This window comes from Argiope bruennichi, chromosome 7, assembly GCF_947563725.1.
Source record: "Argiope bruennichi chromosome 7, qqArgBrue1.1, whole genome shotgun sequence".
Classification (NCBI taxonomy): Eukaryota; Metazoa; Arthropoda; class Arachnida; order Araneae; family Araneidae; genus Argiope; species Argiope bruennichi.
This window is the reverse complement of record NC_079157.1, coordinates 64793625-64810315: the sequence shown is the minus strand read 5'-3', so window position 1 is coordinate 64810315 and position 16691 is coordinate 64793625. Positions and strand designations below refer to the sequence as shown.

Sequence of the window (16691 nt, the reverse complement as noted above, 5' to 3'; positions counted from 1 at the left end):
TCATTGGAAGAAATTGAAAGAACACTGTAAGAAATTATGAATTATTCAGACTTTGATTTTTGATGGATATTTTGCTTTCAAATCGTGTTAAAAATAATCAAAGACAATCGTATTATTAGCTTTTGTCCTTTCTGCATTTTTTTTCTACCTCTAATCTTTCGTTGTCTAGCATATACATGTCCAGAAACGTAGTAAATTCATCTTTGCATTTATAACCTAAAGAAGCCAAAAACACCAATTTCTAAGTGTTGTAACAGCACTTCCACTTTCACTTTCACTTTCGCTTAAATTTAAATGACGTGCTTATTCCGTATGGATCACACCGGAGACTGACGGTGCGTGTGTCATATCTTGTTTCACGATAGCGATTCTAGTGCCACAAAAAAGAAACTAAATAATCAATAAAAATCCCGTTGAAGGTCGTTCGCTGAAAGACTTCGTTCACATCTGCGCCTGGTTTCCTCTTTGACTGACGTTTAAACTCTCATGTGCGAGTGTTGAAAATGGTTAAGCCTGTTTTGGGATACTGGAATTTTCGTGGAATGGCGGAGCCTATTCGTTATCTTCTTCACTACAAGAAGGTAGATTTCGAAGATAAACAATACACTTCCGGCGGCGAAGATTGGGAGAAAGAGAAATTCGACTTGGGTTTGGATTTTCCTCATCTGCCTTATTACATAGATGGCGATATAAAGTTGACTCAAAGCGTCACCATTCTGAGATATCTCGCCAAAAAATACGAGTTAGATGGAAAAAATGACCATGAAAGATACAAAATCTATATGGTGGAACAGCAAAGTGTTGATCTTTGGAAGAGTTTGAGAAGTGTGGTGATGAGCAACGATTATGAAATTCTCAGAAAGGAGTTTCTAGAAAATATTCCAGAGCATTTCAAGTGCTTTGAAGAATTCCTTAGAGGCAAAAATTATCTGGTGGGAGAAGATATAACTTATGTGGATTTTATGGTGTTTGAGAGTCTGGATTTTTATACAACTTTTCATGGAACTGCACTCGATGACTTTCGAATTTTAAAAGCGTATTGGGGTAAAATGAAGAAATTGCCTGAATTGCAGTTCTATGTGAATTCCTGTAAGCGTAATTTTGAGCCAATTCCACCTAGGCCTAAGTTTGAAGGCCCGGGACCACAACTGATTTTAAAGAAGCCTATTAATCCTTCATTATTATTTTAAAATAGCATATGAAACTTTGGAAATTTTTGTTTGAATAAACAGAGAACATTTTATTCAATGACTTATAATTATGTTAAATTTTCGTCTTTGATTGTTCTGAAATTTAAATGGGAGCCAAGAATGCTGATGTGAAAAAAATATAGCTCTAGATTTTTAATCTAGTAGAAAGTCACCAGCGTAAAAAAAAACTTCCAAATGAATTTGATTAAATGATATTATTCAATAAAATGATTAAAAAAAATCGAATGTCTGATGAATCAGCAAAACGATCTAGTGAATCAATATCTTTTATTTTTACCTGTGATTGCTCAGAAATTTAAATACAAACCAAGATTGCTGATGTGAAAAAAATGATAGTTATAGATTTTTGCTCTGTTAAAATGACACCAGCATAAAAAAACTTCCAAATGAATTTGATTAGATGATATTATTCAATAAAATGATTAAAAAAATTCGAATGTCTGATAAATTAGCAAAACGATCTAGTGAATCAATATCTTTTATTTTTACCTGTGATTGCTCTGAAATTTAAATGAAAACTAAAATTGATGATGTGAAAAAAATAATTCTAGATTTTTGCTCTGTTAAAATGACACCAGAATTAAAAAACTTCCAAATGAATTTGATTAAAAGACATTACACAATGAAATGATTTAAAAAAATCGAATGTCTGATAAATCAGCAAAACGATCTAGTGAATCATTATCAATTTCAAGAAAAGCGATCATAACTCTCAACGAAGAAGTTTTTCACCGCCTGATTTTTTTATTCCATGAAACCCAATCAAATATCAAAACTTTCCTATTGGTTTTGTTTTGTCATTTCTATCCAATGGAACTCACTTGTGTAAAATTTCGTACATTCAAACTTATAGGATCTGAATTTCAAACAATCGACCATGGCCTCTACAGAAAAAAAAAAAAAAAAAAAAAAAAGATTTACATTTAGTTAAAAGTAGATGAAGCAAAAATTTCCCCACTCACGTTGTGTTCATATTTATATCGAATAAACAAGAATTTTCTAAACTCAAAAGTTAAACAAATTGCTTCCAGTTCTCAATTTCAAGACGAAAGGAAGATTAATGCCTTTTTTATATTATCCAATCAATGCAAATGGAACTTCAATAATTTGTTGCCAAATATATCATCACAAACTGAAAAAACTGAAACCACCGCAACAGAAAACTGGAGGGAACTGTGGTTGAGTCCTAAGGGCCATCACCGACCAAGTTACAATCCTTCCATAAGGAAGTACGTCCCGTCATCGATGGGAGGAGGCAGACCCCCACCTTTTCGTGTACCCACAAGGGTGGCGAGAACCAACCACCATGCCGGAATACGAGGTATCCCCACATGTTGCCAAATATATGAAACATTTCAAGTAATTATGCTGAATACATTTCATTGAGAAGAAATGAATACCATGGAAAACGAAACTGTGAAATTCCTTAATGCAAAAACTTTTGCAACTTCTACTTTTGATAAAAATTTTCAATTTAGACATCAGTGTTTCTAATCTTCGTTTTAGTGATTAATGTTGAATAATTTATGAAACTGCTAATACATAGAATAAAATCTTCAGAAAAATACTGTAAAATTCTAATCGGACAAGAATACAAATGTAGATACATTTGTATTGTATAGATATACAATTATTGAATTTTTGTCAAAAACGAAATATATTCATGCTATGTATTTTGGTGCTTATAGTCTAATACTTGCATATTATTGTTGATATAATTGCATTGTATGGAAGAATAACTTCGAATTTTAATTAAAATAAATATTTATATTTTATATTCTGCTGTTTGTAGTTCAATTGTCGTATAATGCATTTGATATATTTTGCCATTTCTCTGAAAATAGTATTCCAACCCTTAATATTAAAATTTTTAAGCTGAAAATTGAGTTATTACTAGAAATTATTTTTTAATAATAATTTGAAGTTGAATATAAAGGCACGAATCTTAAAATAATAAAAGTGTAACAAATTGAAGATTTTAGTTTTTATAATGTATTATTTTCGCTAATTCATGAAAAAAAGGAGAAATTTTAGATAAAATAAAATAAAAAAATATTTATTTTTATTGAAGTATAAACCTAATTTGGATATATCAGAAATCTAATTATTAAAATAAAATTTCTTTAACTATTGAATAAAAAAAAATGTTTTATTTCATCATTACTTAATCTAAAATAAACAGGTTTAGATAAAGCTTTAATCAAAAAAATCTGTTTCTATTGTTTGTATGTTTCCGCTTAGAAGTCTTATTTATAAAATGCAGTCGAAAATTAAATTACTTGCATTTTCTACAACCATGCGATTCTCAATAATGTCGACAAATTTAAAAGTATTCAAAATAAAAATTTTCATTAATGGCTTGTATTATTATTATTTTTTTCGAAATTTGGCTGCTTTTTGGGGGGGTTATTTAATTGGGATTATCCCAATTAAATAGTTTTAACTCTTCAAATATTAGGAAAGCTATCTGTTTAATGCTATCAATTTCAGTGTTGGGACAATTTTTTTTAAATTTTCACTATTATTTAAAACGATTTTCATTATAGACACATAACTTGATCATGAATGGTCAAATAAATATATTGGCTATTTACATAGTAAGTTTGAATTTTATACAAAATAGGGAAGTTATATTGACAGTTAATATATAAAAAAAATTAAAAATACAAAAGAAAAAAATTAATAACGATTCGCATCTCTAGTGTAATAGCATGATAAAGTTTTAGGACTGATTTATCTAACTTAGTTTCATTTTTAGAATTAATTTTTAACTACACAGCAGCGATAACATGTGCACAAAAAATGTATTAATATCGTCACAATGCGCATGAGTACATCCAGTAACTAAAACAATAAAAAATGTTGCCAAATATACTTAAAAATATTTTTAAAAATTTATGGAAATTCGAGAAAAATAAAATACCGAAATAAAACTGATCCCAGCGAAATGCTAAAATTTTGAGCTGTTAAATGGCAATAAAATAATTTTTGTAAATTTGTATTCTCTGAAATGATACAGGAAAAAAAAATTGGATGAGTTTTTAATAGAAAATTTAATTAAAAGTTTGAAAAGTTCAAGTAAGTATTTCTTAAGATGGCAGCTATAAGTCCGGGCAGCCATAATACCAATTTTTTTTTGTATTTTTAATTCAGATTGAAATAGTAAAATATGCTAAAACTTTCATTATTGTAATACTTTTATTTATCTACTTTGCATATGATATTGTAAAAACACACTACCTAGAAACTTGCTTTGAATCTTATAGCACTTTTCGTTTATTGAATTATTTTTCATAAGTTTCAAATTTTATTCCAATGCTGAACATCAAAATGCTGCTGCAGAAAGTTGCAGTAGTATCTAATTTGTCCCATTATGATTGATTGCAGAATTCGCTAACAGATTGCATTTGCATATTATAATCTCTAAGCTTATTGCAATCTGTTATTTAACATGCATGAGCAGTAATTTATCATCCATTCATGCATACTAAATATTCTGGCAGACGCAAGAGTTGGAAAAAGTTATTGATATTGTATTATAACTTGTTTGGAGAAAGAAGTTTTCAATATTTAATAAATAAAATAAATCATTAATGAAAAAAAGAAACTTCGAATAAGAATTCAGTTACATGTTTTTATTTTTTTATTTTTGATCAATTTAGTTAGCATATGAAATTTCACTCAGTTGTTCAAAAAATATTTGCATTCTTTAAAAATGGAAAGAATTAACTTTTCATAAAGATTTTAATTTATTACTTAAATTTCTACATAATAATTTTACTGATAAGTTCATGCAATTTGCTCTGGGTTCTCTAAAAGTGTAAAATTTAATTAAATAAGAAAAATTCTTTCAAAAAAGGAACCTGAGAAGAAGATCTTATATAGCTCGTAAATAAGATTTATTAGATTAAAAATTAAAGACACAAGGTACCGTTTTCAAAAATAATAAAAAAATATTAATTTTCGAATTCGAATTAACTGTATCATAAACATTAATCGTAAAATAATTACCAATCAGAGACAAGAAATTCGCTGATAACTTTTCAAAACCTAGACCGTCTTATAATGTACTTTAAATAATATTTAAAGTAATAAATAATTCAGTATATCAATGAAATAGCTAAGAAATATTCATATTAAATAGAAAAAGTTTTCTTTCACCATAACTTTTTTAACAAATGTATTTTGCAAGTAAAACAACTTTTTTGAAATTTGAAAACATTTTAAACTTCCGAAGTTTTCAATACGTGAAAATAGACTGAAATATAAAATATGAAAAAAAAAATGCTACTTAAAATTACTGTTGGAAACAAAATAGATAATTTAAATTTTCTATAAATTTATGGATATAAAGCTATTTTAAATTATTTAATCTAATAAAAAAGCTTGAAATAACTAAATTTTGGGCGGATAATTTTTTTTTTGGGGGGGGGGGGCGGGATCACAAAAGTATTAAGAATTTCGAATATGCATTTAGAATTTTGGTACTATATATTTTGATTTTTTTAAAATTATAAATAATGACATCGAGACTTTAATTATAAATTTATCCGATATAAAGCTATTTTAAATTATTTAATCTTATCTAAATTTCGGGCGGATATTTTTTGGGGGGAGGGGGGGGGTCACAAAAGTATTAAGAATTTCGAATATGCATTTATAATTTTGGTACTATATGTTATATTTTTTTTTAAAATTATAAGTAATGAAATCGAGACTTGACCATTAGAGCAATTGCTAAAGCATTACTCAAATGTATTTTCATATGATGATAAAAAGATTTAAATATAATTTTTTTCGGTTTTATATTGAAAGCTATGGCAAAAATAATTTAGGCAACTTGAACATAAAAAGAAATAAAGTATCATAACTTAAAAGAATTAATGATATTTCTTAATTAAAAATTACAACAATAGTTGACCATAAAGATTATTCACTCAATTTAATTCCACTAATAAGTAAATAATTAATTTAAGCCATAGGATAATAACCATTTAAAACGATCCAAACGAAAAGCAAAAAGATATACTTCCTGGCTCCTTCAGTTTTTCATGTAATTTTTTAAACACTCAACCCTGGATTTATAAACTATAGATGCTTGGAAGGGTTGACAAAGTCATTAAACTTTTTTTTGTGTTTAAAAATCGTTCGAAGTTTTCTATTTAGAGAATCTAAGCATTCCTAAAAAGTTGACAGGTTTTCCATTCTGCTAAAGTAGGCTTCTAGAGACTGCTGTATATATATATGATATGATTCTAAATGGTTTCGCCATTTTGTAATCCAAAATGACGAAAAGTCTCCAAATGAGAGCGTTAAAGTACAAAATTTAGGATGCACACTTTTTGCTTGTAGCTCGCAATCGTGCTGCTGTTGCATGACTTCAAACGTTTTGGTATAATCAGTTTTAAAACATTTCTGTTATCATTTATATTCCTATAATTACTCTTATGTTCTTGTTTATTTACTTGTGTCACTCAGCAACAGTGTATTATTAATATACATGACATTGCTTTTATTCTTGTTAAATCACTATATATGATCTGATAAGTACTGAAAGACTACGAAAGTCTCTTTCTACTCGGCATTAAACTTTCCTCTCATCTCCTATTATGTTCTTTAATTAATTTTACGGCCTTACCAATCTGCCAGTATCATTTGGCAATATTATGATAATGGTAATCATCAATTATCGGTATCATTTGGCAATATTATCATAATGGTAATCATCAATTACCAGCATCTTTTGACAATAATATGATAATGGTAATCATCTATTACCAGTATCATTTGGCAATAGTATGATAATGGTAATCATCAATTACCAGTATCGTTTGGAAATATTATGATAATGGTAATCATCAATTACCAGCATCATTTGGCAAAAATATGATAATGGTAATCATCAATTATCAGTATAATTTGGCAGTATTATCATAATAGTAATCATCAATTACCAATATCATTTGACAATATTATAAATAGGTGTGTTTTAGAATTATTCTAGACGCCTTCGGTATCCAGTTACTTGATCCGCGAATATATTAGTTGTGTTTAGTTTCAATTAAATGTCTTTTGTATAATTTAATTTTCACGATTCTCACAGCGAAATTTTAACATAAAATTAAAATAGATATTAAAAAAGTGCATAATTATAATAGCATTAGTTTTTTAATAGTTTTACAATTGCTATGTTTATTATATGCACAAACTTTTTTAATGGTCCTTCGCAGTAATGCAATTTTGCTATGTGATTTCTCATGTAAAGTGCTAAATAGTAACAGATGTTTTTTTCTTAAATTTCAACAATAAAGGAAAATCCTGCAATTAAATAAAAACGGTTTGAATTTCATTTCCACAATTAAATTATTGAAAATCTATAATTAAAAATTATTAGATAAATATTTTGGAAATTATGAAAATCCCGAAAAAAATTGCTCTAAAATTCTCTATGCATTTTTTTTGTAACAATCTTTTCAGAATTTATTATATCTGGAATTTCAAAATACTATTGTATGATTACAATATTATTGCATAGTTTTAATTGCTATTTTTAGTTTAAGCGAAAAAACGATTAAAGTCATAGTAATTAATTTCATTTCTTTTAATAGTATTGGTGGTATATATATATATATATATATATATATATATATATATATATATATATATATATATATATATATATATATATATCGTACAGAGTATATCGTAAACAGTCCGAAGTAGCAGTTTCCAACAGTTTCTTGAATACCCTAGGAAGTATTGCATCAAGTGTAATATTGCATATATTTACAATGTAATTAGATTTCACAAAAATATTTATTTAAAAATATGTGTTAATTATTGAACAAAAACTGTCGTTGGGAAACGTTTTATGCTATGTGTTTCTGCTTTTTTAAAAATCGAACTAGCATTTGAAATTAGAGATGATTTATTGAAAATAATAATTTTTAACACCATTACACTGATGATTGATGTACAAAATAATGATTTATAACCGTGGATTAGTTTTCCTTGTAGACGAAAATAAATTTTTTTCTTCTACAAAAATAAAATTTTTGAATCAACGGAGCAGCTATCTGTAGAATACATAAATTTGAAAGATTATTTCAAATTCCAGAACTTTTACCTGTCTAAATGAATTTTTTTTCAAAATCATCCGCTGCATTATTTAAGATAACAAAATGAAAACAAACATTACATATGAAATTATTACTAAACGAAAACTAATTATCTTAATTCCGCATTCTTTTGATATAGAACTGCATCGGTTTAACAATAAATAAACTTTTCAAAAATTTCACATCACAAAAATCTCAACCAACTGGTTGGAATGATATTTTTTTTAATTCAAAATTAAGTTTATTCCAAATTTAAATATGCATACATCAATTTTTTAATATAAGCCAAAATTTGTTGCAAAGTACTAAATCACTTGAACTGCAGGTTAAAGTAAATATTCAAGCTTCACACAAGTATTTACTACAAAAATTTTAAAAAAATTACATATTTTCATTTTTGCCATGTAAAAATAATAATTTTAAATGATTTTAAAAATACCATTTGCTTCTAAATTCTTTGAACATGATAAAATAAATATATATATATATATAATTTATCAGGCATATCACACCTATTTAATATCAATAATAATGATTAGTAACTGTACAACTTAAAAAAGAAGGCTGTCATTATGCATTTCGGTAAAATAGAACTTATCTTTGCTAATCAAATATATCAATGATTCAAAATGATATATATAATTACAGGGATTTAAAAAATAATAAAGAGAACTTAGAACTGCATGTATATTTCTGAACGAAACAAAAAAGTTACTTCTTAATTCGTCCAGATTGCATAGAACATCAAGAAATTTTCATATTCAAGTTACAAATGCTTTGGAGGATCGCCACTGCCGCCAAATTTGGCCTTATGTGGAAAAATCGGCCAAGGTTTGCGAGTTGAAGAACTGAAATATTCCTGAAGTTCTGGCAAGTTTTTCATTCTGCTGAAGTAGGCTTTCAGTGACGGGTAATCATCTAGAATAGTTTCATGGTAAAGTCTATAGAGATCGAGGGCCTCATATACCATGAAATCTACATATGTAATATCATCTCCTGCCATGAATTTTCTGTCTCCAAGGAACTTTTCCCATTGCTCAAACATGGGCTGGACACACTTCAGAAATTTATCTTTTCCTGCCTCTTCACATTCATCGCTCTCAGCGAAAGATTTCAGTTTTAAACGAAAATCAACACTCTGTTGCTCTGCCATCATGGTTCGGCATTGCTGTTCATCGTTCTTGAAAGTTAGGTCATGTTTATAGCCTAAGTATCTGATGATGGCGATACTGTGGGTGAGTTTGAGGTCACCTTCAATGTAGTAAGGCAAATTTGGAAAATCCAGACCGAGGTTGAACTTGTCCTCTTGCCATCCTTCGTATCCAGTCATATCCGCTGTGTACCTTTTATCTTCAAACTCTGTCTTTTTGTAATGCAAAAGATAACGAATAGGCTCTGCTACTCCACGGAGTTCCCAATAGCCTAAAATCGGTTTTGCCATTTTTGAATTAAAGAATGTAAAGAAGCACACCAAATAAAAAGACTACAGGATGATAAAGAATATGTGGGCGGCTTCGTGTTTCTCAGTCGCACAGATCTCAAATGATTTCAAATATTTTGCTCTTACCGGTTTTAAACTTTTTCGTTCTGACTCAAAGGTCGTTGAATTGATATCAAGCTCCGGTAAATTTTCCATCGTCATTCGGCAATAGTTTTGCTCGTGTTTTATTGCAATTATTACACATGATATTGCTTGAATTCTTATGAAATATTTTTTTTCAAGTCATCCTTATTAATATTTATCTGTCAGTTATTTATTTTAATGAGGATATCTATCAATGATATGTTACATTCTTATGTTATTAAAATGTTGAAAATCAAATGAAGGTCAATCACTATGTTTGAGTTTAATTTCCTGTGTTAAGACTTTTTTTTTTGTACGTGTGAGGGAAGCATGCAAAAAAAAAAATATTTAATGTTTTTCATAATAAATAACCAGCGGATCTCCAAAAAATCTCCCAAAAATTTCTCGCATGCTCTCTAGAGAACGATTTACATGGCATTGGCGCACAATAGTTACGTAAATATTAACTTTTGGCATGAGTTTAGAATTTTTACTGAATCCATCCTGCCGGCCTTGGCGAGTTATTTGGCGATTAATCGATGGCATGCGGTTAATAGTATCTGAAATTCCAAATTGAGTTTTAGACATGTTTTTCGCAACCAACTGAATTAAAAATTTGACACAAAAATGTACTTATAATCACAAAATCCATACCAAATTTGAAACATTTAAGTCATTGCATTTTTGAATTTTCATGTTTACGTGTTTCTGAAAGTACAAACCGACAGATGGTCACTCCTTTGTTCGATTTGTCTCAAAATTTGATAGATGTCTACATTTTAGATGTTGAATCTGTAAAACGAAATGTATCTATCGGTAAAGCTCTCTTATTTTGTAGTTATCGTGTCAATTTATATTCGAACAGCCGGACAGACAGACTTCCTCATAACAGATTTTAGTCCAAATTAGATAGAAATCTGCAAAATTGATGTAAAGACCGTATTCTAAATTTCAACCGTCTAGCTCAAAGCATTTTTGAGTTATCTTTGTCACGGACAGACAGATGGACATTTTCCAAAAATGTATTTTTCGAACTCAGGCAGGTGTAAAACATGCAGATTCGTCAAAATCACGAATTCCAATTTTTTAAGGATTACTAAATTTCTCTATACTACATATATGAGAAAGTAAAAAGCTGTTAAATAGAAAGACAGCAAATAAATCTATAGATTAAGAAGAGTAACTGGAAACAAGGAGTAATTGGTAACGGTGACTATAGTACTGACTGATGAAGCTTTAGCGAGTTGTGGCTATACATTTTCTTTATGATTCTTCAGGCGAAAAATATTTTTCCTTTTTTTTTCAATGTTATTTTTTAACTATTACTACTTTAGTTCTAAATGTATTAAAAAAGAAATGAAATCAAAATTTATCTAAGTGCATTATTCATTCTTCTTTAGGCCTATTATTTACAAAGTATTACTAAATTGTATTATCTCATGGTATCTATTGGATAATCTAGTTAGAGCAAGATTATATTCTCATTTTAGTCTTCCTGGAAAATAGGATAAAGTTCTCGATTACTCCAACAATTTTCAAGGTGGGGTAACTATATTAATTTAACTAAGCTTTTAATTTAACATTATAATTGTTATTTATATTTGTTAATTAATTAATTAATATTTAATTTATATTTGTTAATTAAGCTTTTAATTTAACAAAAATCTCAATTTTTAATCATTTATTATAATTTATTATAAAGACAGGATTGATATTAAATCTAGAAACATGTACCATCCAATCCATAATGTTTATTATTTACTGTCGAATTAACAAGTGACATTCTTACAGAATTTATCATGTAATCTACATTCATAATATTTTTTCACGAGTGAATGTTGATTATTATTAATGATTTTATTAATAATGATCTACATTCATTTGTTGATTATTATTAATCAAATCATTAATAATAATCATCAAACATGGGGGTTGTTTGTCATCAAACATGGGGGAAAACACGAAAACTGACGTCGAGTAAGAAGAAAAATAACTTGTTATTGAGGGAAGAATCTGAAGATGGTGATTTTGAATCATATCATTAAGAAACAAAAGACATGGGGATGGAGGAAACAATCTGAGGGCATCTATTGTTGATTTTTCCATAAATGCGTTCATTTTGATCGATTATGTTGTGAGCACCAGAGTGAATACCCATTATTAATACTTCTGAGAAATTCCTAGAATTGACAGTGGTCAACTGAATGTGACTGGTTTGAAGAAAATGAATGACTCGAAAGTTTATTTACAAAATTTAGTTAGAGTCGGATAGACAGACATAAGAAAGAAGTCGTTTCTGCAACAGAACTTGGGATCAGAAATGCCAGAGAAAGTTTTTTTTTTTTCTTGTCACTGAATTATTAAAATAAATGAATTTATATGTAGATAAAATGTACAACACCATAAAATATAGATGTAAAATGTACAAACATTGAATAAAGATGTAAAAACGAATAAATGTACCCAAATAAAATGTACACGGATTTTATTGCATACAAATTCTCAACAGCAGAAAAAACCAGTTATATAAATAGCAATACATGAAATGTGTACCGTTTCAGGCGACAAATCCTTTGAAATTTATTTTAAAGATTTGTATTTGGTACTTCTTTTATCGCACCCGTCATGCTGCTTTCCACTTGTAATGCCGTTGTGCTGTGGAAAATTTGTATTCCCTCAAATTCATGTTACATATTTTATCTGGAGTATATCTTTTTCTTTTAATTCATTGATAAAAAAAAAAAGGTGCCTGTAGTGCAACTCTCTTCCCTGCTTTTTCCACCCAAGTTTCATTGCAAAAATGATTTTTCTTTGCATGCTTGACCAAATATAACATTCGACAAACGATCTTTAGATACCCCCCTCCCTGCCCATATATTGCTAAATAGAAATTGCATCATTCCCTTTGTATGCATTTAGTAAGATTCTTTAATCCTCTTATGACTTTAAAAACCTATACTTTAAAACGCAGTGATGACAACTTAATTGGAACAATATAAGACAGATTTCAGGAAGGCATTTATCATGTTGAGTATATTAATTTATATTTACTTAGGATCCTTTTTAAGCCTCTTTTAGGCCGCTTTGAAAGAATGAAGACAGAGAAGAGGACAAAATTCTAGAAAGGGCTTCTGGCAAAGAAGGCACCAATCACGAACCCAATAACTCAAACCCAGAGGTACACAACCCTCCGGGTTGTCTCTCCCCTTCATAATACTGTTATTAAATGTTATTAAGCAGGATAAGAACGACCACGAGGTAAATCGACACCTAATCAGCACCCCAGCAGTCCTCGACCTTGAGAACTCGCCAATCAGACACCTGATCCATCAAACAAAGGGAGGAGATGCAATTGCCGGATGCGACAGTTGGCCTGCTATAATAATCCCGCCAGTCATCTGATAGCGGCGACGAAAATTACTGCCAATTTGTTGCTGATCGTCTTCGGCAGAAACGGATGCCACTGAATGATTTGAGACTCATTTAAGATTCTATATCCTTTTCTTTTCTTTCTTTTGTCTTGTTTTGCTTTGCCGGTGTCTTCGTGTTGGAACTTTGTCGGGATTGTGGTGATGATTATTATTCGTGTCCTGTGAGGAACTAACTAAGTGATTTGACCCAATCGAGTCCTGAGCATGTTGTTCGCGAAAATACCTTGTTGTATCCCTCTCCCATCAAAAGACAATCTTGTATTGATTAATGGATCCCACTTGTGCCGCCTGGCATGTAATTAAAACCATTTCACCATGCAACATTTTTTGATCGGTTTTAATTACACAACAATTTTAAATTGTATTTGCGCGATGATGAAATGAAATAACCATCTTTTAAAGGTATTTACTGAGCACAAGCGCCGACAAAGGTTATGCTCTCTTCTGAATCTACAATTATCTTTTATAGCTGCGATTTTCAATGACGTATTGCCGGGAGGCATTATTAACCGTTTTGCGTCCCTTCATCATAGTTAGGCTTAAGACGGCTTCAAATGTTTCATACCTTTTTTAAAGTCACCATTGTATCTGAGAGTTTCTATCCCTTTATTGGCCCCCCCCCATGTCACTAAGCCACTGCAACTAGTTAATGTTCAAGAAACAACCTGTTAATGTTCAAGATACAACCTGTTAATGTTCAAGATACAACCTGTTTTAATTGTCTCTCCCACTGAAGATATCTTTGCAGAATTCCAGATTTTCAGATTTTATATATCAGTTATGTTTAGTTTTAATATAGTAACTTTTATAGGGTAATCAGAGTCAAAACGATTTGGGGAGCATAGATACCCTCGGCAGAAGTTTTATGGGGTATCATGGCAACAAAATAATACGTTTATGCCACTTTAAAAAAAGATATTATACAAGGGCAAAAATATAACACTATACTCCGTGTACAGTTTACAATGGCAAAGCCGCTGATGGTAATCAGGGGCGAAAGAATCATATTATACTCCTGGTGTCATTTATTTCCGTTACTCTAACTGCTATAATATTTGTCAACTATGACGTACAAAATGTCAAAATCGTTTGAAAGCATGCAGGGCAGAATGTTGAATCTAAACCTACCAAATCTGATTTGCAGTTGTTTTTTGGGTAGAAGGTTCTTAGCAAGAAATGATTTTTAAAACTTTCAATTCTTTAATTAAAATTAAATTGACATTTTTTTCCCTGAATAATTTTTGAGCTTGTGATTGTGAAACTTAGCATACAATAAATAAACTTAGCTGAATAATTTTTCAGCATATGATATGCTTCAAATGCTTCCATTTTTTATAATGTAAAGAAATCAGCCTTTCAGTAATGCCAATTTCGTTTTTGTTCCATTATTTTCTGTAATTTCAAAAAGTTTTTGAGGAAATTTTGAAGCAATAAATTTGTTTCTTGGCTACTGTATGTATATATGAAGACATGCGTTCTGATGATATTAAATATGTCTTTCTGTGTGCAACTTAGATAGTCATGTATGCTATATTATTATTGATAAATTATAATTAACCAATAAAATGATGATAATGAGTCAATACTAACACATTTTAACACATACTTTCAATTTTTTTTAGCTAGAGATTCTAAACCCTTTTAATTATTTTGTATTTTCAATTAATTTTTGAATTTTTTACAGACACACGAATATTATTTTGAAACGGATCAGAAGACGAGGATAATATCTGAGTCAACCCCACCTTGCGCGATCCAGCTCAAAAGACTAAGGAAATTCATCCACAATTCATCCGAAAGAAAGTAGAATTCTAAATATCGTTTAAAAAAATTTTAATTACATTCTAAATATAGTTAAAAAACTCCAATTTTTTTTTGAATATTTTTATCAAAGGCCCAGGAATTTAGGATTTTGTTTAGATTTTCCTGCCTCTGATTTTAGAAAAATTACCGTTTCCTAATTTTTAGTAGAAAATAAAAGACTGATACTAAATTTTAGTTTTTAGATTTATACATTTTGACTCTAGAATCATATTTAAATTACTATAAAGAACAAGTTTTATTTTAAACAAAAACAAGGGCCATTTTGGAACTGACCACGTAGTTTTGAACTACGTGGGCATTTGAGGCATAATTAACTTTCTAGGATTCAGCAGCAAACCAACGGGAGAACATTTATCATTTCATATCAAACGCAACCTTTATCTACACTACATACATGGCATTCTTTGCTGGGATCGGGTTTTGGCTGAAACATGATGTCTAGACCTCTGACTTCTAGATTTCTGGGGATTTTTTTATATTTGGGAGTGTTATTTGCAGATTAAATATAAAATAATATATTTGCCTTAAAACCGAACCTTGATTTTTATATAAATAAAATTGAAAAGCATTTTTTTCCCTATGAATTGTTGATATATACATATATATATATAACCACACACACAACACAACACACACACACACACACACACACACACACACACACACACACACACACACACACACACACACACACACACACATACATATATATATATATATATAAGTAACCAATCTAAAGTAAGAAATATTTTGTAAACGGAACTAAAATGAAAACGAAACGAAATAGTTTCGGAATTGCAACTAAAAATTATTTCTTATTCAAACTAAAGCCAAAAAAAGGAATAGGAAAAACTTCATAGTATTTAGAGAGCGCAAATGCAGCTACTGACCGCAACTAAAACACAGATGAATTGAGACAAAAGTATTAATATCAAGTTAATAGGAAAATCAAATAAACCAAAAAAAAAAAAGAACCCGGCCTGAAGAATTTTTCAAGGGTCACTCTCAGGCAGGGATTCTAAAAAAGGGATTTTTTTCTGTGAGGGAATGCAGACAAGAAAGTCTAATAATGATTCCTCGTGACCCGAAAATCCCCTGAAATTAGGCCTAAGATATATACCATTTAAACAGAAAGGACAATACAAAACAACAAATTCGAAGAAAATAACCACTAATAAGTAAACACACACACACACACACACACACACACACACACACACACACACACACACACACACACACACACACACACACACACACACACACACACACACACACACACACACACACATATATATATATATATATACAGTGGCTCAAAAAATTGAGAGTACACCTTGCTTTTACTTGATAAATCTGACTTTAAATATAAATAACATATTACCGAGAAGTGCAAACATGTTTTTATTTTTACACATGACAAATGGTTTAATTTAAGGTTAAAACAAAGAAAAATCAACGAAAAACGTCTAAAAGGAAAAATTTTAGAAGCATTTTAAATAAACATACTCAGATTTTTACCTCAAAAAATTGAGAATACACC

General features: G+C 29.5%; 2 protein-coding genes across 2 annotated transcripts; one reads left to right on the top strand and one right to left on the bottom strand.

Moving 5' to 3' along the window:
- The first annotated feature begins 336 nt into the window (after window positions 1-336).
- LOC129975003 (glutathione S-transferase-like) lies at window positions 337-2942 on the top strand. The gene has a single exon (XM_056087856.1). It carries the CDS (start codon window positions 504-506, stop codon window positions 1188-1190), a length of 687 nt encoding a protein of 228 aa, XP_055943831.1. The 5' UTR covers window positions 337-503; the 3' UTR covers window positions 1191-2942.
- Window positions 2943-8822: 5880 nt separating this feature from the next.
- Window positions 8823-9855, bottom strand: LOC129975002 (glutathione S-transferase class-mu 26 kDa isozyme 7-like). Its single transcript, XM_056087855.1, has one exon. It carries the CDS (start codon window positions 9768-9770, stop codon window positions 9096-9098), a length of 675 nt encoding a protein of 224 aa, XP_055943830.1. The 5' UTR covers window positions 9771-9855; the 3' UTR covers window positions 8823-9095.
- Window positions 9856-16691: the final 6836 nt, after the last annotated feature.